Source organism: Halichoerus grypus, chromosome 8 (genome assembly GCF_964656455.1).
Source record: "Halichoerus grypus chromosome 8, mHalGry1.hap1.1, whole genome shotgun sequence".
Lineage (NCBI taxonomy): Eukaryota > Metazoa > Chordata > Mammalia > Carnivora > Phocidae > Halichoerus > Halichoerus grypus.
Genome location: NC_135719.1, coordinates 142,746,743 through 142,770,810, shown reverse-complemented (window position 1 = coordinate 142,770,810; position 24,068 = coordinate 142,746,743). Strand labels below are relative to the sequence as shown.

The window sequence follows — 24,068 nt, the reverse complement described above, 5'->3', positions numbered from 1 at the left end:
ACACTTCTGTCCCCGCTCTTCACGCTTTGCTCTCAGAATCACCTTCTGCGCACGCCAGGCAGGAGAGAACCCCCCAGGAACATCCCAGGGCTCTGAACGACGCCCTGAACGGTGGCCGGGCCACATCATTGTCGGCTGGACGTAAACAAAAGAGTGTGTTCCCAGAATCCACTTGAAATAAGCTTTGGGATTAAAACCAGCTGCCTGCTCAGTTCCTGAAATTCCATCTGCGTCCACAGAGCAGCAGGAATGAGTAAGGATGGAAACTGTGGCAGGGCAGGAATGAGTCACGGGGAAACCAGGCGAGTCACAGAAGGGGTGCGCACCCCGTTCCCCGGGCTCTGGGTCAGCGTGCGGCGGGGGCCCCTGGCCAGGCCGGTGGAGCAGGCATGGGCTGTCCCTGCCTGTAGGGTCTGCCACAGGGGCCAAGGGTTACTCAGGTCTGCATGCTGAAGCTTTCTGGGCTCCAGAAGGAATGCCAGTGGCCAGGCACTGCTTCACCAAGGCTGCCTGGCAGCAGCGGCCGGATCTCTGAGCAGAGGCCCGGATTTCCCCCTGGAGTGGCCTTCTTGGAACTTAGATGTTCATCAGAGATGATCCACAGAGGGCTGGTTGCCCCAGGCTCCCTGCACTGCGTGGGCAGCCCTCAGTGGGGTTTCAGGGGACACAGGCAAGGGCGTGGAAGCTGCATAGAACCATGGTGTTTAAAGAGCAAAGGCAAGTCCTGCACCTTCTACTTAACATCCTCTGACTTTGGGCAACGTTCTTAGTATCACTGATCCTCAGTTTTCTCAGCAATAACGTAGAGGTAATAAGTCTCTCACCGGGGCTTTGTAGGATAAATGAGTTAATAGCCATAAGCCCTTCATCCTAGAGTCAGGCACACACAGAGTGCGAGATACTTGTTGCCTATTACGATTATTATCCTTAATCCTGCATCCGCCACCTTTGGCAGGCTTATTTGCCTTTCTGAGTCTGTTTCCATCTAATAAGTCCGGCCACATAACAGCCACTCTGTGAACCTGACTTTGCCCCTCTCTCTGCGTGGGAGGGGTTCGTTGGGTGTCATGTTGTATGGCGTTCCCTAATGGAATTTGGTTAGGTCCGAAGCAGGATGCTTACGGCGTCTGGATCACCAAATGGCAAGCTGTATTCTAGTGTTTGCGCATTCCCAGAGAATGTGTTGGAGGGATTGAGGCAGGGGACTGTCCCAGCCTGGTCCTTACCGTGTCTGCCCCTTACCCGTGGCACCACAGAGCCTAGTCGGGGCCTCCGCCCTACAGCCTCAGCTCTGCGGGTCCCAGGAAGGGGAAGGAGGGGTCTGGGCCCACTGACCCTTCAGGAGATAGGGCTTTGAGCCCCAGTAGACAGTCAGTATCAGGCAGTTTTATTGGTGCAGTACCCGGCTTCTGCTGCTCAGTGGCTCCCAGCCCTTCGTCCCTCCAGTTTAGTGGCAAAAGTGGCCGATCTCCAGGCTCCCTCTCGTCTCCTGGCAGCTTCTCGGCTGCCGCACCCCTGCATTGGCAGGCCCCCGAGGTTTGCGGCTGGACTGAGTGGATTCGGCCCACCTGGTTGGATCCTGTCCAATATGGGGTCACTGCCTGCCCTGGGTCACTTCTGTCAGATGCCCCAGGGGGCCGGGAGTTGGACTGGGTTTTGGAGGTGGTGTGGTCCGTGAGACAAGCACAGACTACGGAATCTGACAGAAGGAGGTTCAAATCTCAGTGCCGAAGCCGTGGGTCTGTGTCTAGTCTCAGTGTTTTTTTGTTTTTGTTTTTTTCCAAAGATTTTATTTATTTGTCAGAGAGAGAGAGAGCACAAGCAGGGGGAGCAGCAGAGGGAGAAGGAGACTCCCCGATGAGCAGGGAGCCCGATGCGGGACTCGATCCCAGGACCCTGGGATCATGACCTGAGCCGAAGGCAGGCGCTTCACCAACTGAGCCCCCCAGACGTCCTAGTCTCAGTGTTCTTATCTGCGAGTGGAGAAGGTGGGGGCAGCCCTGGCCTCCGAGCCCCTGCTTTCCTGATGAGTCCCCATAGCATTCTAAGAGGAAGGTGCTGGTGGAGAGGAGGAGGTGGGCTGAGCTCCCCCCGCCACCCAGCAGCCTCAGTGCATAGCACGAGGGGAAGCCAGGCTTCTACCTCTGCCGCCCCGTGTCACCTTCCTCTCAGGTCGGGGGGCCCCCGGGGCCTCGAGGCCAAGTGCCTAGCGCGGTGTAGGCCGTTTATCATGGCCTGTTCGTGCCCTTCTCTTCCCTTTGGGCTACATCCCGTTTCCAGCACCCTCTGCCCACCGCACACTTACTGACCATGTTTCGGCCCCTCGCTTTGCCCTGAGCCTGCCCCCTCAGCTCTAGTTATGCTCCCGTCTTTTGATCCCACGAGTCTTGCCAGTCTCCTCCAAATGTGTTGGCCTCCCAGACTTATGGCTTTTGCCCCGGGTTCCATCTGAGCACATGATCTGTCCTGACTCGGCTTTATTCCCACGCCCTGGCCTGGCTTGTGTGTCGTCAAGGCCAAAATGTCATTTCTCTTCCGGCCGTCGTTGTAACCACACAGGACGCTGGAAGCCAGGGCAGTTTGCTTTCACTCTCTTTCCTCCGGCAGGCAGCCTTCCCTCAGGGGCCCTCCTGCAGCTGCCCCTCTCCGCCCTGACCCCCAGCCTCCGCCCACCCCCTGTGAGGGCGTCCCCCCTCTACCCTCCCTGGCCAGGGTCACCTGCCGGAAGCTCAGAAGTAGTCGTGTCCCCCCACACGAACCCTTGCTGGCTGTTGTCCCCCAAGGGCCTGGACATGGCTCCGGAGCCTCTGATCTGGCCCTTGCACCCCACCCCCTACCCTCTACTTCTGCCCCCAGCCCAGCTTCCTCTGGTCACCTCCTCCCTGTTCCCATGCTCCAGCCTCACCATCCCCCCGCCCCCTCCCTGCAAGAGCCTCCCCACTGCCCCGAGGGAGCAGCACCTCCCACCCAGCCCACCTGCTCCAGACCAGGTGACAAGCCCTCCTTTGTGGCCCTATGGCCACTGCCTCTTAAAGCTCACGTGGGTCTGTCCCTCCCCCCTCCCCACTCCAGAGCTGCACCTCTGCCCCTGGCTTCCACAAAGGGAAGTCCATGAGATTCCCCCTAAGCTTGCGGTGAGGGATGCCTTCCTGGTCCTTAAATCAATGGTGGATGGGCTTTTCTTGAGCTGCCCATTTGATTTTTAACTAAAAACTTTCAACCTTGCATCACAAAACAGGCTCTCCTTCCTGCTGGCTGTGAGAAGGTGTAGAGCAGGAATACCCCCCACCCCCCAAGGTCTGGGTACTGAGAGGGAGCTCCTGGGGGCATTTAGGGGCCAAAACTTGGATGGGAAACTGGAGTCTTATTGCTGCTAACCTCTAGCGGCTGGTGGTTCCTGCACTTCATGCCGGAGGCAGAACCAAAGCAAAGCCCCCTCTCCGTTACCAGTGCTGGTAACTTTGTCACCGATATTTTTGTGCTGCATTGCGGTTGTAGGTATCTTGAAATGTCCTTCCTGCCCGTCACTGCTTCAAAATTAAGAGAGTGATCAGCCCCATTGTTAGCTCTTGTGATTTAATGTGTTAATAAAAACGTGTGTGTGCGTGCATGTGTATCTCATTAATTTAGTCTTTTGATAACTGGTTTTTTTTAAAAGATTTATTTATTTATCTATTTATTTATTTAGAGAGCAAGCGCAGGGGGAGGGGCAGAGGGAGAGGAAGAGAGAGAATCTCAAGCACGCTCTCCTCTGAGCACAGAGCCCGACTCGGGGCTCGATCTCACGACCCTGAGATCATGACCTGAGCTGAAACCAAGAGTCAGACATTCAGCTGACTGAGCCACCCAGGTCCCCCGATAACTATGTTTTCATATGATTGGTTTCCTTTGTAATTCTTTGCATTTTATTGTTGGCATTTCAAGCCTTTATTCAGAGAAAGTCCACAGAAGTTAAAAGCTGTCCCGCTTGCCTCAAAACCCCCACCCTGGCATGAGCTCATCCATCTGCGGCCCACGCGTGTTCAGGGTTCAGCTTCTCTCCCGTGAGCTTCTTTTTTTAATTAAAAAAAAAATTTTTTTTTAAACTTTATTTGAGAGCGAGAGCAAGCGAGCACAAGCAGGGGGGAAGAGGGAAAAGCAGGCTCCCCACTGAGCAGGGAGCCGACGTGGGGCTCGATCCCAGGACCCGGAGATCATGACCTGAGTTGAAGGCAGCCGCTTAACCCACTGAGCCACCCAGGTGCCCCTCTCCTGTGAGCTTCTCGAGACAGGCCTAGCTGGGAGCGTGTGTGTCACTGACTGGGAACGAAATGGTTGGCAGAACGGGCCTAGATGCCCCGGTCTCCTGGACTCTGCCTGCAGGCTCACTGAGCCCAGCTTAGTGAGGCCCCTTGGCGGAGCCCTGCCCCACCCCGCTGGACCCCACATGTCCCATTTAGTGTACCTCGGGGTCTGCAGACCGCCCTGCCTCACAGGCCTTGGGCATTTGCCGCCAGGAGGGCTCTCCCAAGCCTCTCTTGGCCTTTTGGCGATTAAGACAGTGCTTCCTCGCTGTCCTGCCTTCAGAAACTCTGGGAGACTCCTTTCTGCCCCTCCCATGCCTTGCTTTGTAAAGTTACGTAAAAGCCAAGCTTTTGGAAGCCAATCAAGTCCCACACTAGACGGGAGATTAAAGACACAATGAACCAATTTAGAGGCCCGCACATTCTAATGTGCTTTACAAACGGAGCATTCAAAGACAGGGAGTGGCTTCAGGGAACATATTAAATTGTTAGAAAAAAAAAATTGTCTGGGTGGCTCAGTCGTTGGCCTTCGGCTCAGGTCATGATCCCAGGGTCCTGGGATCGAGCCCCGCATCGGGCTCCCTGCTCCGCAGGAAGCCTGCTTCTCCCTCTCCCACTCCCCCCTGCTTGTGTTCTGTCTCTCGCCGTGTCTCTCTCTCTCTCTCTGTCTGTTAAATAAAGAAAAAAATCTTTAAAAAAAAAAAAATCAAAACAGCTCTGAAAGGAAAACAACAGGGTGGGCGACTGAGCTCTGATTTGCAGGCCCAGGTCCCCCTTGCAGACAGCATCCGTCCCCTGCAATCTGGGGGCAGAGCCCACCCCGTGCCGGCCCTGGTGGGGGCCTCAGAGCCCCAGGTCCTCAGTCAATGCTTGTTGAGCCACCAGCTGATGATCAAGAAGAAAGGGCCTGGGGCGCCTGGGAGGCTCAGTCATTAAGCGTCTGCCTTCCGCTCATGTCATGATCCCAGGACCTGGGACTGAGCCCAGCATCGGGCTCCCTGCTCCACAGGAACCCTGCTTCTCCCTCTCCCACTCCCCCTGCTTGTGTTCCTTCTCTCACTGTGTCTCTCTCTGTCAAATAAATAAATAAAATCTTTAAAAAAAGAAAAAGAAGAAAGGGCCAACAAACCAGTTTTTTTTTTAATTTAATTTTTATTTTTAAAGTGATGGTTGCTCTTCCTAGAAAATTCCCAGAGAGCCTGTGGAAAAATAAGGAAACAAAAGCTTCCAACTGTGTGTTTCCACCATCCACAGGCAAATCATCTTTAGCCAAGTAGCCTCCAAGGCCACTGTGCCAGGAAGAGCAGCCTGAGGTCACGTGGGATGTGGCTGGAGCCACTTCAGGCCATGCCCCCTGCAGTCAGTCAAGTGGACATGTCAGGGCAAGACTGCCCAACTTTTCCCTAGGAGTGTAGTTTTTTGTGGTTTTGTTTGCTTTTAGTGTAGAGTTGTAACTACTAAATATACAATTTTGCCTAATTTTTTGGTATCATTATAAGAATTCTCCATCACCCATTCATTTTAAGCATACTTTTTGTGGGCTGCATAATATCCCGAAATGCAGTGTACCATACTTCCCTTAACTAATCTCCCACCATTGGGCATTTTGGTTGTTTCTAGTTTTGCTTTGTTTGCCATTTTAACCAATGCTACATTCGTTTTTTGGTGCGTTAAACTTTATAGCAATTCTGGGATGTTTCCACAGCGGAGGGCTGACTCTGGGCAAGGCGTTATGGAAGGTTGAGGATAAGCTACACACAATCCCTTCACATAAGATGCAGATATAAATAACTTTAATCCAAAGTCGGTTATCACTGCCATAAGGAGACAACTAGAACTGGAATACAGAATAGTTCTGCCTGGGCTTAATGGGATTCTAAGAAAGTTATGGGCGAAAATCTGAGCCACTGTGTCTGCGGCTAAAAGGTAAGGGCGAGGGAGTGGAGGGCAGCATAGAGGAGGGCTGGTTTCTCTGGGGGATCCAGGCCAGCAGGAGGGCTTCCCCGAAGGTGGCAGAGCAGGTGGGGCTTATCTCAAGTGCAAGGTCAGTTGATTGTCCATGGCTGCCACAAACTAGGTGGTCTGTGGCTCAGTGGAAGAACACCAGTGATTGTCCGCCGTGGACCTAAGTTGGTGGCAAACTAGCAACAAGACCGCTGCTAACCTGGCCATCCACAGCCCTGAGATCGTAATATTCAGGTGAGGTTCTGGGGCTGGACTCCGCTTGGCCGATGCCAAAAATTATTTCTTCAGTTGAGGCTTCTTGATCCATTCAGATCATGAATCATTATGCATCACGGACATCTCAGATTGTATGTGTTTTGGGATTCTCTTTTGGAGGCGCTTCAACCCACAGAGACAGAAGAGGGTTGGTCCTGAGTCCCCAGGTAGGGTGAGTGGGAAGCAGGGAAGCTGAGAGGCCGGAGAGAATCCTTGCCAGCCCAGCACCCTGGGCCAGCTCTCCCTGCTCAGCCACAGGAGAGACCTGTTCTCCGTGGTCCTTTGGAGGACTGTGTAGCCGAGTGGGAGCACCAGGAGGGGCGCTGGTGGGGTGTGGGTCTGTCCCCAGCGTCGGTCCCCGCCTCCCCCACCCCCCACGCCGCCCTACGTTCTCGCCTGCCGGCCTGATCTCATGTGGTCCTACCTTCAGCCCCTGCAGCTGCCATGACTCAGCCACCCCAGGAGGGCTTCGACAGGAGCGTGGAGGATGCCCGGGCGTGGATGAAGGCCGTGCAGGAGCGACTGCAGGTCAACGACAACACCCAGGGGCCCCGGGCGGCCCTGGAGGCCAGGCTGCGGGAGACCGAGGTATGCAGAGGCCGTGGCTTCCATGGCTTCCGTGGCTTCCGTAGCCCCGTGGCCTCGGCCATGTCGCTCCCCCTTCAGGCCTCAGGTTTCCAGGCTGTTAAATGGAAGGGGTGTGTCTCAAACTTTGATGTGTTGGCATCTCCTGCGGATTTGGGTTTGAGTGCAGATTCTGATCCAGGAGGTCAGAGTGGGCCCCATCATGGCATCGCTAACATGCTCCGGGTGATGCGCTGCTGCTGGTCCTGGGACCACACTTTCTCAGTGGCCGTCTGGTTCTTCTGTCCCGGCAGAGGCACCATGCGGCCAGGTGGGTCCCCAGTGTCTTCCTGCTTCCCTGCGTCCCTGAGCCTAAGGTCCCTGCCAGGTCTGGGTGGGTCCAGTTCGGCCTTCAGGAGGGTGGAGAAGGGGTTCTGCCCAGTAAGAAGTGACCCCAGGGCCAGGGTCTGGCCTTGCTCCCCACAAGGCAGGGCTCAGGGCCTGTGGTGCTAGGCCTACTAGAAGAGCTGGTGCCCAGGGCCTGGCGTTATGGGGCCCCCATCCAAGGACATCTGCTCCAGGCCAGGGGACAAGGGGGAAGAACCCAGGCATGAATCAGAGACCTGGGTTATAGTCTCCATGAGGATGCTAAAGTGCTGTGTGACCTTGGCCAAGTCCCTACCCCTTTCTGGGCCTCTGTTTCCCATCTGTGAGCAAAGCCAGGACTGATGCATTTCTTGGGTCACATCCATTGGGATGTTCCTGGAATTTGAATCTTCTGAGTCCTTGTCAGATGAGCTTTCTGCTTCCTTACAGGGTCATGTGCTCCTCAATGACCAGAGACAGGTATTCACAATAAAACTGTGCCTGGCGGGGCAGAGAGCATGCGTTCTGGTTTCTTGGACATTCTGTTTAATAGAACAGCTCACTGGATTTGAGTGAGGACAGACTATGGAGTCTGGACATCTTGGGTTCAAATCCCAGCTCTGCTTCTTGCTGGCTGTGTGAGTCCCTGCAAGTCATTTGACCCTGTTGGTCTTCCATTTACTTCCCTTCTAGAAAGGGATGCTGCTAATTATCTCAGAATGGTGCTTCTCATGCCTCCACTCTGGTGGAATCACACTTTTCACTAGCCTCCCCTGTGTCAGGCCTCGGACCATGACCTTGGGACCCCCAGGTAATCGGTTCGTTCCTGTCCCCTGCCCTCAGGTTGCTCCAGACACACACCTTAATTAAATACAGCCCTGCTCCTGCAAGGTAGGCGTGGAGGGCCCTGCCTCTCCCAGGGGCAAATGTCGCCTGCCTCCTGGTGGAGCGCCATCTGAGCACTCACCATCCTGGGCCATGTGTCCTCCTAGGACAACCAAAAACAAGTGCTTGATGGGGCTGGTTAAAGTCCCCCCCACCAAGTGACCATCATAGCAGAAAGGCGGGAAGACTTTTAAGTCATGTGATCAGAGGCTTCCCAATTAGACAGTGAAGTGAGCAGAGAACCCAGGGCTCTTGGAGAACCCCAAGGAGGTCGCGTCCCCCAGCCTGGGAGATCAAGGGAGGCCTCTGGGGACAAGTGACTTTACTGTTGAAGCTCAAATACAGAGGAGGTAGTCAGATGGGGGGATGCAGGGGTGAGGATGGGGAGGAGGGGCCTCCAGGCAGAGGGAGCAGTGTAGGAAAGGCCTGGAGGTGGGCAGAGCCCAAAGCACATGCTTGGAGCCCCAACAAGGCTAGTGATGGGGTAGCACCGAGCATCAGGCAGAAGCAGGGGGCAGGGCCAGAGAGGTGGTTAGGGGTCAGAGGGTGACAGCCTGGAACAGCAAGCCAGGGGGCTTGGACGTCTGTTCTGCAACAGGGGGATGGTGGATTGGAAATTAGGATGATCAGGAGTTGAAGGATTCTCCCATTGGAGAGGAGTTGGCAGCCCGAAGCCCCTTCCCATGTCAGACTTGGCCTTTCTCATCAGCAGCATTATTATTGCCACCAGGAGGCATTTATGCAATGATTAGTCCTCCCAGATCACCGAGAGAGGGGACCCGACGTTCATTCGACACCTGTTACGTGCTCGGCGCTGCCCTTTCCGCTTTCATGTTTAATTTTACAAAAGCCCTGTGAATGTGGTTTTATTGTCCCTACTTTTCAATAACAAAATGTGATTCCTAGACACAGTGATGAGCCAAAACTCCAGAAATTGATCTCGTCAGGGCTTGAACCCAGGGCTGAATCCAGAGCGTCACTGGCCATCCCCACGCGGGGGCCTGGGGCAGTGGAGGCAGGCAAGGTCCACCTTACTCCAGGGCTCATTACATAAAGGGGGACAGGTATGCACATAATCCACAGCACACAAGGGTGTCCTGATGTTATTGATGTTATTCTCCTCCTCTAAAACCTTCTATGGCTCCCCATTGCCCACCAAAGGAAAACCAAACTTCACCTGGTGTCAAAGTCTGCCACACCCCACACAACCCTGTTTTCCGGCTTCAGCTGTTCCAGCACTGTTCCCCCCACCCCCAACCAGCAAGCACAAGTCCTCTCCTGTTGGCAGATGGCCTAGCTGTCCTCTCAGCAGGCCTCTGGCCTATGCTCTTGCCTCTACTTGGAATGCCCTTTATTGAGTGTGGGTGTGGGTGTGCTTGTGAAATGAAGCACCGCCCCCCCCACCGTGCCCCAGCTCCTGATGCTCTCCGTCTGGGAGCACCACAGCCCTGCATATGTACTCACTCTCTCAGGGCCTTTGGACCTCGGACCCTTACACCAGTAGGTCATTACCCTCCTCCGAGGGGAGGGTGGTCCTTAGGAAGAGCCCTTGCCCGGCCCAGGGACTTGACTTGGAGCCTAGGCGGAGGCGTCCTGTCCTGGGTCCTTCACTGCTGGCTCTCCCACGGGGCTCAGGCATGCTCTTTTCTGGGCTTTGACATTTCAAAACCAATTTCGCAATAAGAAAGAAAACCTTTCGCTCTTGCCATCTGGTGAAGGGAGCAGCTAGGGACTTTTCCACCTCTCCAATCCATGGGACCCCTCTCTGGGGCCTGGGGGTCTCCCTTGTGGGCGCCCCCCGCCCCACCAGCTCAGTGATGTGCGTTCCTGGTAATTGTTTGCTAGAGCAGCCAGGACGTGAGTTCCAATCCAGCTGGGATGCCTCATAGCTATGTGGCCAGGAGCAAGTCCCGTGCCCTCCTGCAAAGTGCGGGAAGAGCCCTCTCCCCCTTGTGCAGCTCAAGGACCCTCAGGGTAGTGGAAGCCTTCTGGGAAGGGAGACTGGAGAGAGTGTTGCTCTGGGAAATAGGGCTCTGGCAGGCTGGGGTTCGAATCCCCGCGTGGCCGTGGCGCCTCAGGAGAGTTTCTGGAGCACCTGGAGCTTCAGCTTGTTGGGGTGGAGGTGGGCGTGGAGGTAGCCACCCGGCGGGAGGGACGGAACGTGGAGGCGAATGACTCACTGGGGCCCTTGGCCAACTGCAGGCCCCCCTGGCAGAGCCGGCCCAGTGGCTGAGGTGGTTTCTCGTGGTTTCGATGCAGGGATAGGTGCATGCCGACCCTCCCCACCTGTGCCCAAGTCTCCAGGAGCTGGTCCCCCAGGTCCCGGCATCTCATCTCTTTGCCCTCTGGTTCCCAGCCTCCGTGGCCCTGCACTCGGGGCCTCGCCTCCGCCGGGCTGCTTCCTAGCTGGCTTCCAGGCGCCCCCTCTGTGGTCCGAGACGGGCTGCATTTCCTAGGACGGTGCCCAGTGCAATACCAAACATAGTACTCAACACAGTGCCCAGCACAATGCCCAGTATAGTACCCAGCACAGTACTGCACATAGTGCCCAGCATAGTACTGAGCATAGTACCCAGCATAGTACTGAGCATAGTACCCAGCACAGTTCCTGCCTCATCTTGGCTGCACTGGGGAAAGCTCTGACTAACCCCATTCCTCCAGCCTTCCTGATTTAGTTGTTCTTCTCTCCCCTGCGGTTTTCCCTCCATCCAACCCCCACCTGACTGTGGCCCTCACTGGCTCCTTCCAAGCAGGATCATTCTGTGGCTGCAGGTCAAGTACCCCTTCCCAGCTGGCTAGTCCCTCTTGCCAAGCACTCCTGGATCTTGCCCTCCCTCAGCTATAAAAGAACCTCGCACAGCGAGAGAGCGTAATCATGACAGCAGTGAAGAAAAGTGGAATTTTCTTCTTAAAAGCTTAGGCCCAGCCTCCTGGCCCCAGGCCGACAGCGGATATCCCATTGGTTGATATTTTGGTTTGGGGGCAGAGGTTTCTGCTTTGGGCCAGGAGGGGCTTGGTGTTCTGTCCGCCTTTGGGCCTGGCCCTCCTCTCTTTGGTAGGGAAGCCACAGACTCACTCCCCTGCAAAGGGTAGTGGATCGGGGGGTCTGCCATGTCCCCTCCATCCAGCCTGCACCTGTCTGAGCAGGGGAGGCAGGAGAGCAAAGGGCCAGAGGCCTAGAGGAGGTCACGCAGTCAGGACACTAGGCTGTGGGAAAAGGGCCGTTGTCCTCAAGGGGACTTTCCAGGCCTGGCTGGTTTGCTGTCTCTGGGGGTGACGGAGAGACTGAGCTCAGCGTCTTCCCCCACAGCTGTTGGCTCCCTGGGTTTATGGAGCTAGATTCTGACGGAGCCTCATTTGGGCAGCAGGTATGAGAAGGCCGCTCCAACCACTGCAGAGAACTGTCCCCCAAAGCTTCAGGTTTCTGTGGGTTCCCAGTGCCCTCTTCTATAAAACTGCTGTTACCGTGGCACCTCTCTTGTGAGCTTGGGTGTGCACATTCTGTCTACTCCTCGACGCCGGGGGTCAGAAATCTTAGGTCCTTCATCAGATTAAAGCTCATGGGATGGTAAGAAATCCCGAGCCTCACTGTGGGACCCCTGCTCCTGAGTGATGTGAAATGTTCTGTGCAGGGGGTGGGTAGTCTCGCTCGGCCCAGAACATTCCGCAGGGGCCCTTGGATCTTTGGTCCACGCTAATCACTAGAGTATCTTTGTCTTCCACATCACTCCCTGCTGCTGAGCAGGACTCGGTGTCTCTGTTGGGTTCTTGCTGCAGCCATGACCCTCTGGGGCCCTGCTCTATCCCACTGCTTGGCCGGGCCCAAAAGGAAACAAAACCTCTCTCCCCGTCTTGGGGTAGCTCCCTGCTCTCCACTCTCCCCGTCCCCCCACCCCCACACTCATAGACCACAGAGACAGCCTGTGGAAGGAGCTTGTTTAATGTCTCTCTTTGATAACACAGGGAGGAGGGGAAGCCCCTCTCTATCATCATCATCACCACCATCGTCGGTAACCATTCTCCTATGAGGTGACAAGGATTGACACCACTGCCCATTTGCACATGTTGGAAAAGGATCTACATCATAGCTCAACCGTTTGGCTCCCCCCAGCCGGTCCCGGTGCCAACCACAGAGAAGGGTCAGAGATGGCCAGCCCCCTGGGATTTCATACTGAGAAGGCTGGCTGCCAGCCCCCAGGGAGACAGGCTGGGCAACAGAGCTTGAGCTGTAAGCAAATGTGCTGTCAGTGAACAGGGATCAAAGGTGGGAAAAGACAGTACTAACAGTGGACAGTTATTTAGTGGCTGACAGTGGAACGTGGCCAGGCGGTGTGCCCCGGGGCTCTCCCTGCATGAGGGAATGTGACCATGACCCTGGGTGGCATAAGGCCCACATTTCACAGGCCTGGAGAATCTAAGTACCATGATGAAGGTCACGCAGGTAGGAAGGAGTGGCTTTGGCATTGGAATCCAGTTGTACTTTTACTGCAGAGACCATGCTTTAGTGGCCAAAGAAGTAAATAATACCAATCAATAAGGAGAAGAGCTGATGTTAATCAGAGGCGAACTAATTGCTAGACATGGTGTATTAGTCTGGGTCCTCCAAGAGGCCAGTGCCAAGATGAGATTAAAAGTTCAAGATGTTTTAGTACTGGAAGTCCTAGCCTCAGCATCAGACAACAAAAAGAAACAAAAGGCGCCAAATTGGCAAAGAAGAAATCACTCTTTCACTCTTTGCAGATGACATGATACTCTATGTAGAAAACCCAAAAGCCTCCAGCAAAAAAATTGCTAGAACTGCTACAGGAATTCAGCAACGTCGCAAGATATAAAATCACTGCACAGAAGTCAGTTGCATTTCTGTATACAAACAATGAAGCAGAAGAAAGAGAAATCAAGGAATTGATCCCATTTATATGCATTGCACCAAATTATATGGATCCCATTACATGCAATGCACCAAAAACCATAAGATACCTAGGAATAAGCCTAACCAAAGAGGTAAAGGGTGTGTACTCTAAAAACCTATAGAACACTTATGAAAGAAATTGAGGAAGACACAAAGAAATAGAAAAACATTCCATGCTCATGGATTGGAAGAATAAATATTGTTAAAATGTCGATGCTACCAAGGCAATCCCTATCAAAATACCATCATCATTTTTTCACAGAGCTGGAACAAACAATCCTAAAATGTGTATGGAACCAGAAAAGACCCTGAATAGCCAGAGGAATGTTGAAAAAGAAAAGCAAAGCTGGCGGCATCACAATTCCGGATTTCCAGCTCTATTACAAAGCTGTCATCATCAAGACAGTATGGTACTGGCACAAAAACAGACACATAGATCAATGGAACAGAATAGAGAGCCCAGAAATGGACCCTCAACTCTATGGTCAACTAAATCTTCGACAAAGCAGGAAAGAATGTCCAATGGAAGAAAGACAGTCTCTTCAATAAATGGTGCTGGGAAAATTGGACAGCCACATACAGAAGAATGAAACTGGACCATTTCCTTACACTACACACAAAAACAGACTCAAAATGGATGAAAGACCTAAATGTGAGACAGGAATCCATCAAAATCCTAAAGGAGAACACAGGCAGCAACCTCTTCGACCTCAGCCACTCAACTTCTTGCTAGACACGTCTCCAGAGGCAAGAGAAACAAAGGCAGAACTGAACTATTGGGACTTCATCAAGATAAAAATCTGCACAGCAAAGGAAACAGTCAACAAGACTAAAAGACAACCTACAGAATAAGAGAAGATATTTGCAAATGTCTTATCAGATAAAGGGCTGGTATCCAAAATCTAAAAGAACTTATCAAACTCAGCACCCAAAAAAACAGAAAATCCAGTCAAGAAATGGGCAGAAGACATGCCCGGACACTTCTCCAAAGAAGACATACAAACAGCCAACAGACACATGAAAAAATGCTCGACATCACTTGGCATCAGGGAAATACAAATCAAAACCACAGTGAGATACCACCTCAAACCTGTCAGAATGGCTAAAATGAGCAAGTCAGGAAACGACAGATGTTGGCAGGGATGCAGAGAAAGGGGAAGCCTCTTACACTGTTGGTGGGAATGCAAGCTGGTGCAGCCACTCTGGAAAACAGTATGGAGGTTCCTCAAAAAGTCAAAAATAGAGCTACCCTATGACCCAGCAATTGCACTACTAGGTATTTACCCCAAAGATACAAATGTAGTGATCTGAAGGGGTACATGCACCCCAGTGTTTATAGCAGCAATGTCCACAATAGCCGAACTATGGAAAGAGCCCAGTGTCCATCGACAGATGAATGGATAAAGAAGATGTGGTATATATATACAATGGAATATTACTCAGCCATCAGAAAAATGAAATCTTGCCATTTGCAACAACGTGGATGGAACTAGAGGGTATTATGCTAAGCGAAATAAGTCAATCAGAGAAAGACAATTATCATATGATCTCACTCATATGTGGAATTTAAGAAACAAAACAGGTGAACATAGGGGAAGGGAAGGAAAAATAAAATAAGAAGAAAACAGAGGGAGACAAACCATGAGCGACTCTTAATCATAGGAAACAAACTGAGGGTTGCGGGAGGGGAGGTGGGTGGGGGGATGGGGTAACCGGGTGATGGGCATTAAGGAGGACACGTGATGCAATGAGCACTAGGTGTTATATGCAACTGATGAATCACTAAACTCTACCTTTGAAACTAATAATACACTATATGTTCCTTAAATTGAATTTAACTTAAAAAAATTTTTTTAAAAAAAACTCAAGATGTTTGATAGGGAAACGTCTGTGAGAGAAAATGATTTGGGAGCCCCATGAGGCTGGGGGGGTGAGGTCAGTCTGATACAGGTCCGACCCCCCAATCTAGGAGATCAAGGAGTGTCTGGGACTGGGGTTGGTTCTAAGGGAGTCTGGCCAGGCCGTGGAGCCTCCTGGACCAGTCACACATCAGAGGAGCCCAAAAGCCCATAGGAACAGGTCTGCCTTGGTGTTTCTGCTTGGTCACTGGAGGGAGCAGCCGAGGGGCCCTGGGTCAAGCCCACTCCCGTCAGTAGACCTGCAAGGCAGATTCTCACAGCCCCACACACCGTGACATGCACCTTGCATTTTCTCATTTCATACTGAAAAAAAAAAAAATCTGGGAGCTAGGTACTATGAATGATCCCATTTTACAAATGAGAAAACCAAGTCCAGGGTGCCAGGCTGCGAATAATGCAACCTGTCTGAGTTCACAGAGCTGGAAGCGGCCAAGTAGGGAAGGGAAGGAAGTTACATCATCAGCTCTGTGGTGGTGCGCTCATCTCCGAGGCCCCCTGCTTCCAACCTCAGGGCCGTTAGCTGGCTGCCCACAGTCACGGGAGAAGGATGCAGGGGCCCCGACGAGAACCCCAGCCCCTCTGGCCTCCAAGTCCTGGCTCTTGCCAACATGCCACTGTCTTGCCAAGGCTCTGCCCGCTTGTATTTTGTCTGACCCCTGGAAACTGGCTTTTGTGTCCACGACAGAAACTATGCCAGCTAGAGCCGGAGGGGCGCGTGAAGGTGGACCTAGTGCTGCGGGTGGCTGAAACCCTCCTGGCGTGTTGCCGTGAGGACCAGAAGCCCGAGATCCTGGCGCAGCTGAAGGACATCAAAGCCCAATGGGAGGAGACGGTCACCTACATGACTCACTGTCACAGGTAGGGTGGCTGGGGACCCTGGCAGGCCTTTGCAGCTGCTGGGGACCCTCCTTGGCCGCCACCACACTGTCCTGGGGCCTCCGCCCAAGGGACATTTCTCCAGTCCTGGGATCGTGGGGAACAAGATGTTCTCTTGGGATTTTGGCCAGCGCCGCCTGCCTCTTTCTAATTATAATCAAGCTTAATGATGATAATAGGCAGTGGGAGCCCCCTCGTGTTTTGCCAACAATTAGTTCTTAGTAACTTGCCATGTGTTCGTCCTCCAGCAGAATGGCAGAGTGGCTCTGGAGTGAAAATTGCCTTGCCAGCAATTCAGCCTAGATCTCTGCCTAGACCTGGGAGCCAAGGAGGGATGGGGGTTAGACAGACCTGAGATTGCCCCTTGCTCTGCTGGCTACTTGCTGTGCGGTCTTGGGAAAGTTACTTGACCTCTCTGAGCGCCAGGCTCCTCATCTGGATAAGGGGTGTCACCAAGTGTTCCTTGAAGGTGGTCGAGAAGATGGAAGAGGATAACAAATGTCAAGGGCAAGGCACAGTAGGCCCTAAGTACACGGGAGCCGCCAGCGTCCCCTTCATCTTTATGAAACCAGAATGTTGAGGGCTGGGGTGACTCGGCCCAGTGGTGTCTGCTAGAATTCCAAAGTGGTTTGATGTGGGCTGGATAGGCGGGGCCATCTCCATGTTACAGACGGGGAAACTGAGGTGGGCGAGGAGGCAGGGAGAGGCAGCGAGCTCATGGCACCTCTGGAACCCACACACGGGCCCCCAGCCTTCTGCCCCTCTGAGCCGGGGACAAGCCCCCAGATACTCCTGCGCTCTGGACACTATTAGACACGGGGGATCATGGCCCCATGCTCTCTGTCTGCAGCCGCATCGAGTGGGTGTGGCTGCACTGGAGCGAGTACCTGCTGGCTCAGGATGAGTTCTACCGCTGGTTCCAGAAGATGATGGTGGTGCTGGAGGCCCCCGTGGAGCTGCAGGTGGGCCTGAAGGAGAAGCAGTGGCAGCTGAGCCACGCCCAGGTGCTGCTGCACCACGTGGGCAACCAGGCCGTGCTCCTGGACCGGCTGCTGGAGGAGGCGGCCTCCCTGTTCAACAGGATCGGGGACCCCAGTGTGGACGAAGATGCCCAGAAGAGGATGAAGGCCGAGTACAGTGCGGTGAAGGCCAAAGCCCAGGTGCGTGAGGGGGGGTGGGCTCTAGCTTCGCCCCTGCATCCAGTTATCCGCCACTGTTTACCCATGCAGCTACACGTTCGCTCCCTAAACATCTACCCCCGCCCCGTACTCGCCATCTGCTGTGCACCCACCCAACACCCAGTCACCCGCCGGCCACCACCATGCATCCACCTGCTCGCCCTCCTACCCACTCCCCATCTGTCTCCCCACTGAACTACCCAATCTGCCATTCGCTATCCCCCCACCCACTACCCATCCCCATACCCCCCAACCATCTCTCTGCACCCACCCTCCCAGCCATCTGTTACTCATCCAGCCATCTCCCGCCAGCCTAACCAAGCTCTCATTCACCCACTGTCCATGCACTCACCCCCCCACCCCCTCACCACCACACATCTGCCTTCCATCTACTCACCCACCCACCCCCCCGCCTTCACCCACCCGTCAGCCTATGGTGTACCGTCCACACACCTGGTGCCGCCTGGTGCTGAGTACACATGTGGTGCTTAGCACGTGTGCACTGACTGATGCTGTGATGCTCGCCTGTGCCCGGCTCCTCTCCTCTCCTCTTCCCCCCCTCCCTCCTTCCCTTCTACCGCCCTCCAGCCCTTCCTTCTCTGCTCGATTTTGACCTTCCCCCAATCCTTCTGCCCGTTCTTTGTCCCCATACCCACACCTCATTATATCCTTGACTATTTTTTTACAGATCTTATTTATTTATTTATTTATTTATCTATTTATTGAAAGTGGGCAAGCAGGGGGAGGGGCAGAGGGAGAGGGAGAGAGAGAATCTCAAGCAGACTTCCCGCTGAGCACGGAGTCCAACGGGCCCATATATCTTTGATCTTTAACCAGTCCGTTGAGTTATCAATTTCCATTACAGGTATTTTTTAAAGAAATCCTAATTTTTCTTTTTTTAATTACCTCCCTTGTTCTTTCTCTCATTGTATAAATTTTGCCCTCCTTCCAGGTAGGGGCTCTATCTGTAAGCATTCTAAGTATACATAGTTTGCAATCTCCATCATATTGTTCAGGTGGCTGAAGTCCAGAGCCTGACCTGACGTCCACTGGGTCTCCTGATGGGATGAATGATTTCCTTGGGGCCTTTGTAGTTTTGAGCCGTGAGCTTGTGCCGAGCAGGACTCTATCTGTAGATCCCTGTGGCTGGGGCCTGACCCTCCAAGTGGCCTGTGTTTGCTTCAGCCAGGCTTCCCCAGGAATTCACCTTCATGAGTCCTCTGTTCATATCAGTGTGTTCGCTGGGGAGTTCCTGTTTCTAAACTTGAACCCCAAGCCAAAATTATGTGAGAGGCCCCTGGCTCTGTACTCTGAAAGGTGATTGTTTTTCTCATTTGTTTTGGTTTTATTTTTATCCCAGAGCCCAAGCTGAAACCCAGACTTCTTTCTTGTATTTTGCATATGGGGAGATTTTTCTAGTTCTCCCTTAAGGGTTCTGACATTTGGCATTGACTCCTCTGGGCCCAAGTCTCACTTCCTCCACCAGCCTGAGCACTAAACCCAGGAAAACCTCAAGCACACCTGTGAGTTTAGCAATCTCTAATCTTTGCTTGTGGTCCACTCGATGTCTCTTCCCTTGGTGTGTGCACACACAGGCCTACGTTTAAACAACGCTTGTTAAATTTTGTGCAGCAGTTTTGGCTGTCGGTCGTGGAAGGGTATTCAGGCTTTCTAGCCCACCATATTGCTGGGTCCTTCCTGATTACAGTTTAAGGGCAACAGGCCTATAACAAACAGGGATCCTGGAATGCACTAACAAGAACAGGACTAAGGTCCCTGAATGCTTGGGAAGGGACCTGGGTTCAAGCCAGGCTCTGCTGCTTCCCAGTTGCATGGCCTCGGGGCAGCTCACCCTACCTGCAACCAGGCTGAGGACTGAATGGGTTCACAAGTGAGCCCTTTGAAAACTGCCAGATGGCCTCCCAATAGAAATTTACCTCTACTCTCAATAGCAATGAGAATAAATAGCAACCACCATGGAGCTTGAGACTCAGCAGGTGCCCGGAGCTGTTTGTTGAATGAATGAGAGCCCCGCCCTTCAGCTTGGCGGCACACAGTGCCCAAGGCCCCGGAGGGAAGACTGGAGCCTGTGGGGCAGCTCTGTCCGGGCCAGAATGGAGGGGCAGCGTGGGTAGGGAGCCTGGCCCTCCCCAAGTCCTGAGTGGGGGCAAGGATCATGATTCTCCAGGTCTGCCCCTGGGGCCCAGGCAGAGAAGCTGCCTGCCCCCGTGGCCTCCTTGTTGTGACTTTATAGGAAACAGGTGCTCCTGTCAATCAGCAGAGAGCCTTTGCAGCATGCAGAGGACAGGAAATGGAAAGTAGTTAGGCTTGTGGGTGTGTGTGTGTGTACACACGTGTGTGCGTATGTGTGCGCGCGCATGTGTGGAGGGGGCGTGCCGGGGGCCCCTCGTGAGCACCAGTCCTGGCCCACGTGGGGAAATGATCACCTCAGAGATCCTCAAGGTCACTCCGGGGGACCCTCCCCTCACTGGATCCAAAAGATCATAAAGCACGATTCTTCTTGGCGACGTCTGTCTTTTCTAAGTCTCTTCATGTCTTTGGGCTCATTTGGTCCTCCCAGCCTTCTCGTGTGGTAGATAGAGCAGGTTTGACTGGGCCCATTTTGCAGACTTCAACAAACATCTAAGTGGCAGGCCCCACTGTCCCACTAGGAAGACTCAGAAGGTTCTAGGCGACGCTCGAGGTAGGCTCCACCCTCAGCAGTGCCTCAGGTCCTGGCCCCGTGCCCATCGGCGAGGGTCACGCTGAGAAAGTGGAAGGCAGCAGTGAGTGGGAGGTTTGGAGCCCCTGGAGGAGGGAGCACCGTGCTTCCTGGGGTTTCCAGGAGGCAGAGACCAGCTAGCAGGGTCTGCGGGGCAGGAGCATGGGGGCGCCCGTGTTTGCGGGGTGACCTGATCCTGCGTGGAGAAGTAAATTCAGTTTGGCTTTTCCGGCTGTCGGCTGAAGCTCACAGACACTGGATTTTCTCTTCCTGGCCACCAGAGCCTTGGGAGCTCTGTTCTTACTCACGGGGGGCCCTGTCAGCCCGTGGACGGGGAGGGGCTGGTGAGCCACGGAGCTGCTGCTTGTCTCCCCCGGACTGGGCCATAGCAGACCAGAGGTGCCGGCTAGGGAGGGGCCGGGGCAGGCCCCTACGAGCCCTCTGAAGTCATATGCAAACCTATATGAGTGCCTTTTGCTGGGGAGAAGAGCTATAGCTTCCTTCAGATTCTAGAGGGGGGCATGAGCTTCCGAAGACAGAATTTACTGAGCAAATCAAACTTTGGCGCTGTCCTTAGTAAGAGATTTAACTTCCAACCCCAAGGTCCTCATTAGTGAAATGGGATATAGCCCCCCAACACACACCAACCCCCGGGACACAGCCCAGCCTTCCAGCCCTAGACAACAGGAAAATACCCGAGCTCTATCCTAAGCAAGGTGGGGAACGCTGCATGTCCTGGGGTCCCTGAAGATCCTTCGTGGTCCAGATACCTCCTGGGCACCTGCCTTGGACATTGGACAAAGGCCTCACCTTGCATGGAAGGCTTTCCCAAGGCAGATAAGAAAGCCAGCCCAGGGCAGGCAGCTGAAACGCTCCTAGCCCAGGGACAGGACAAGGGCCGTGTCAGAATCCCCAGGGATCCAGGCCTGTGCTCAGGGTGGGTCTCCGTGGCGTTGTCCTAGTCCGCTCAGGCTGCCATAACAGAACACCACAGCACAAATGTATTTCTCATGGTTTTGTAGGCTGTGAAGTCCCAGATCAAGGTATTGGTATATTCAGCCCCTGGTGAGGGGCCTTTTCTTGGTTTGTAGATGGCTGCCTTCTTGGTCTCATGGCGGAGAGAGGGGGACAGTAAGCTTCTGCTGTCTCTTCTTATAAGGGCACCGATCCCATCCTGGGGACCCCACCCTCATGACCTCAAGTGATCCTAATCTCAACGGCCCCACCTCCAAATACCAACACGTTGGGGGTTAGGGCTTCAACCTATGAATCGGGGGGTCACAACTCAGTCTGTAGGGGACATGCTTTGTATTAGTCCCTTGCCTTTCCCCAGCGAAGAGTGCATTTCAGCATTTCTCAAGCTAGTTAGCAGGTCATAGTTTTCACCCCCTGAAAATCCATGTTTGACTTCCAATATGTTCATTAGCAAAGCCACTGGTGTTGCGGGGGACAGGAGCACAGAGGCACTGTGGGGGCCACCTCTGGACTGTGGCCTTTGCGGCCACCCCCTGGAGGGAGGTCCCGGGACTCGATCTGCTGGCCAAGCTCTGGGGTGAGCAATGGCATATTGTCAACCCCAGACCTCAAGAGTCAAGAATAGAGCAGGCTGGTTGCCAGTGGGGTCCTGCTTGTTTACTATGAGTTTTATTTTTAATCCACCAATTACATTTTGTGAAAGGGCCAGGCGCCCAGCAGCATCCCCCGCTTCCCGAGGCGGCTCTCGAAGGGGGCGTGTCCGTCTGGCATCTGGGCCATGAATCAAAGCGGTTGGCGCAGGCTTGCAGAGGCATCAATCCACGCTGCCCTTGTTAATTGGTTGGGTTTTGACATTCCTGACAACTCTGCCTGCCACCGATGGTTTAATTGCTCGGTCTGATGAGGGAAGGTTGAGGACTCCCCCATTTGTCACCCCTGTCATCCTGCAGCGGGGCCGGCCTGGCCGAGGCTGAATTGTGCTCTGTGATCGTTCTGCCTGGCACAGAGCGGGTCTGGACGCCTGCCCCGCTCGGCCGTGCAGGGCTCCGAGCGTCTGCTCACTCTCATGGAGACTTTTATTTACTCTGCGTTTCCCAAGCGCCAGCCAGCACCTCATTGCTCATACGCGGGGCCGCCGGCCAGCACGTTCCGGGGCAGACTTCGCTTTGCTACAACATTTATCACCATCATCGTCAACCAGGGGCCCCGCATTTATTCTCTGCTTGTTATTCCTGACCCACTTTCAGAAATGAGGCTTTCCCGGGGACAGGGGCAGCTCTGGAAGGGTTTTGATGGATGCAGACAATCCTGCGGGAAGAGGGGGCCAGCACGGGAGGCGTGATGGAGAGGGCCATGGTCTCTTGGTCCACGTTTGGAATTCAGGCAGCCGCTGTGCGCTGCTGCTGATGCTCTGAGCCTCAGTCCGTTAGTGGGAGGCTCCCAGCTCTTCACTGAAGGACTTGGTCCTGTGCCTTGGTTTCCCCATCTCTAAAATGGGGATATTTTCTCCTCCCTGTCTTGGTTGTTGCAAAGGTCTAAATGAATTAATATGAATATTTTCAGGTGTGGTGAGGACTTTCTCAAAGGGCAGGGAAGTTTTCTGAATCCACATGTCTGTCCACACTTGCTATTCGAGAACTTTTGACTCTGTTTTGGAGAGGGTCAGCGCCCTCCTGGACACAGCCAGCTCCCCGGCTAAGTAAGAGCTGAAGCCAGCAAACAAGGGCCTGTGGGCCAAATCTGCCCCATCTCCTGATTTTGTACGGCCCACGAGCTGAAAATGGCTTTTACCTCCTTAAAGGGAGGAAAATAAAAAGCAGAATCTTTCAGGACATGTGAAAATGATACGAAATTCACATTCCAGTGTCCACATTTGAGTTTTATGGGAATACAGCTTGCTTTACGGGTTTGCCTCTGGCAGCTTGTGAGCCACGACCTAGCACCTTAACTGGCTGCACCAGACACCACAGGGCAGATAAAGCCAGAAACACCCACTGTCTAGTCAGCCCACCTCTGGATCGGAGCGGTGATTTTGGAATTGGGCACTGGCCACTTAAAATCTTGTCTAGAAGGCCCTTCAAGAGTTACGTGACCTCCCAACATCAGCCTGGACATCTGCATAATGGGCGGGCTTGGCATCATTGGGAAAATTAAGATCGTGCTTGCCATGTTCCAGGGTTCTAGGCACATAGCGTGTGCTTATGAAAAGGAAGTCCCCTCTTTCGCTCTTCTTGGCTCTCCTTGAAAACTTCTCTCTGCTGGCCACACTCCATGTTGATTTCTTCCTGCCTTTAGGGAAGCGTTCATTCACAGAGCCACCTTGCGCGGGGCCTGGGGAGGAAGTCAACCAGAGCCCGGTGCGTCGGGAGCCCTTGGCTCCCCCAGCGGATGACAAGGCGTGGGCAAGGCCAGGAGGAAAGCACAGGACGAGGGAAGGCTGCTCATTGAGCCTGGGGGCAGCAGGCCAAGTCAGAGGAGGTGGGGCCTGGAGGTCAGTGTATCTGGGTGGAGCTGCTCACTTGCCCACTCCGGCTCTCTTGGGTGTGACAAGAGTACAGGGGACAGCAAGTGACAGGAATCAAAGGCTCACAGGTATTAGGTGCTGACTAGCTGCCCAGCGTGATTCTGGGGTTGTGTGAGCTCTGCATTTAATCCCACTGCACCCCAGTGAGGTGGGGGACTGTTATTATTAACCGTATGTATAGGTGCCGAGACTGAGGCACGAGGCAGGCCAGGGTTCAAGCTGTGGGCAGTGGGCTCCCGAGCCCAGGGTGTTGACCGCAGGGCCCTGCCCTTGACCCGTAGGCTGCAGCACTGAGATCTGGGCCTGTGGGCAGTGGGGAGCCATGGAGGGCTTTAGAGAAATGAGGCTGTGTGATCAGGGATATGTTTGAGAAACAGAGTCCCTGGGGGCACAGGTCTTATAGCAGGGACACTGCTGTTTCCCCGATGACAGCCGCCCTCAGGACACCATCTTGTCCCTGAGTGGTTAGAGCGAGAGTGGGATTGTCTGCAAAGCGAGGTGACTCCAGCTCATGCTAGCAACATCACCGTACCCGTGAGGAAATGGGGGCAGCCTGCTGCTTATTTGCATGCCCTGCAGACACGGCTGGCTCGGGGCACAAATGCCATTGGCCCAGTCTTGCCTTCTGGGTTTGAATCTTGGTGCTC

The 24,068-nt window shown here is 53.9% G+C and overlaps 1 protein-coding gene across 4 annotated transcripts in view; it reads left to right on the top strand.

Moving 5' to 3' along the window:
• The window catches only part of SYNE3 (spectrin repeat containing nuclear envelope family member 3), a 95,687-nt gene that overhangs the window by 28,033 nt on the left and 43,586 nt on the right, over positions 1-24,068 (top strand). For all 4 annotated transcript variants that reach the window (XM_078054165.1, XM_078054166.1, XM_036106151.2 and 1 more), the window contains exons 2-4: positions 6,934-7,091; positions 15,832-16,004; positions 16,873-17,182. In XM_078054165.1, the coding sequence (XP_077910291.1) occupies positions 6,948-7,091; positions 15,832-16,004; positions 16,873-17,182 (627 nt within the window). In that variant the 5' untranslated portion in view covers positions 6,934-6,947. The remainder of the gene's footprint in view (positions 1-6,933; positions 7,092-15,831; positions 16,005-16,872; positions 17,183-24,068) is intronic.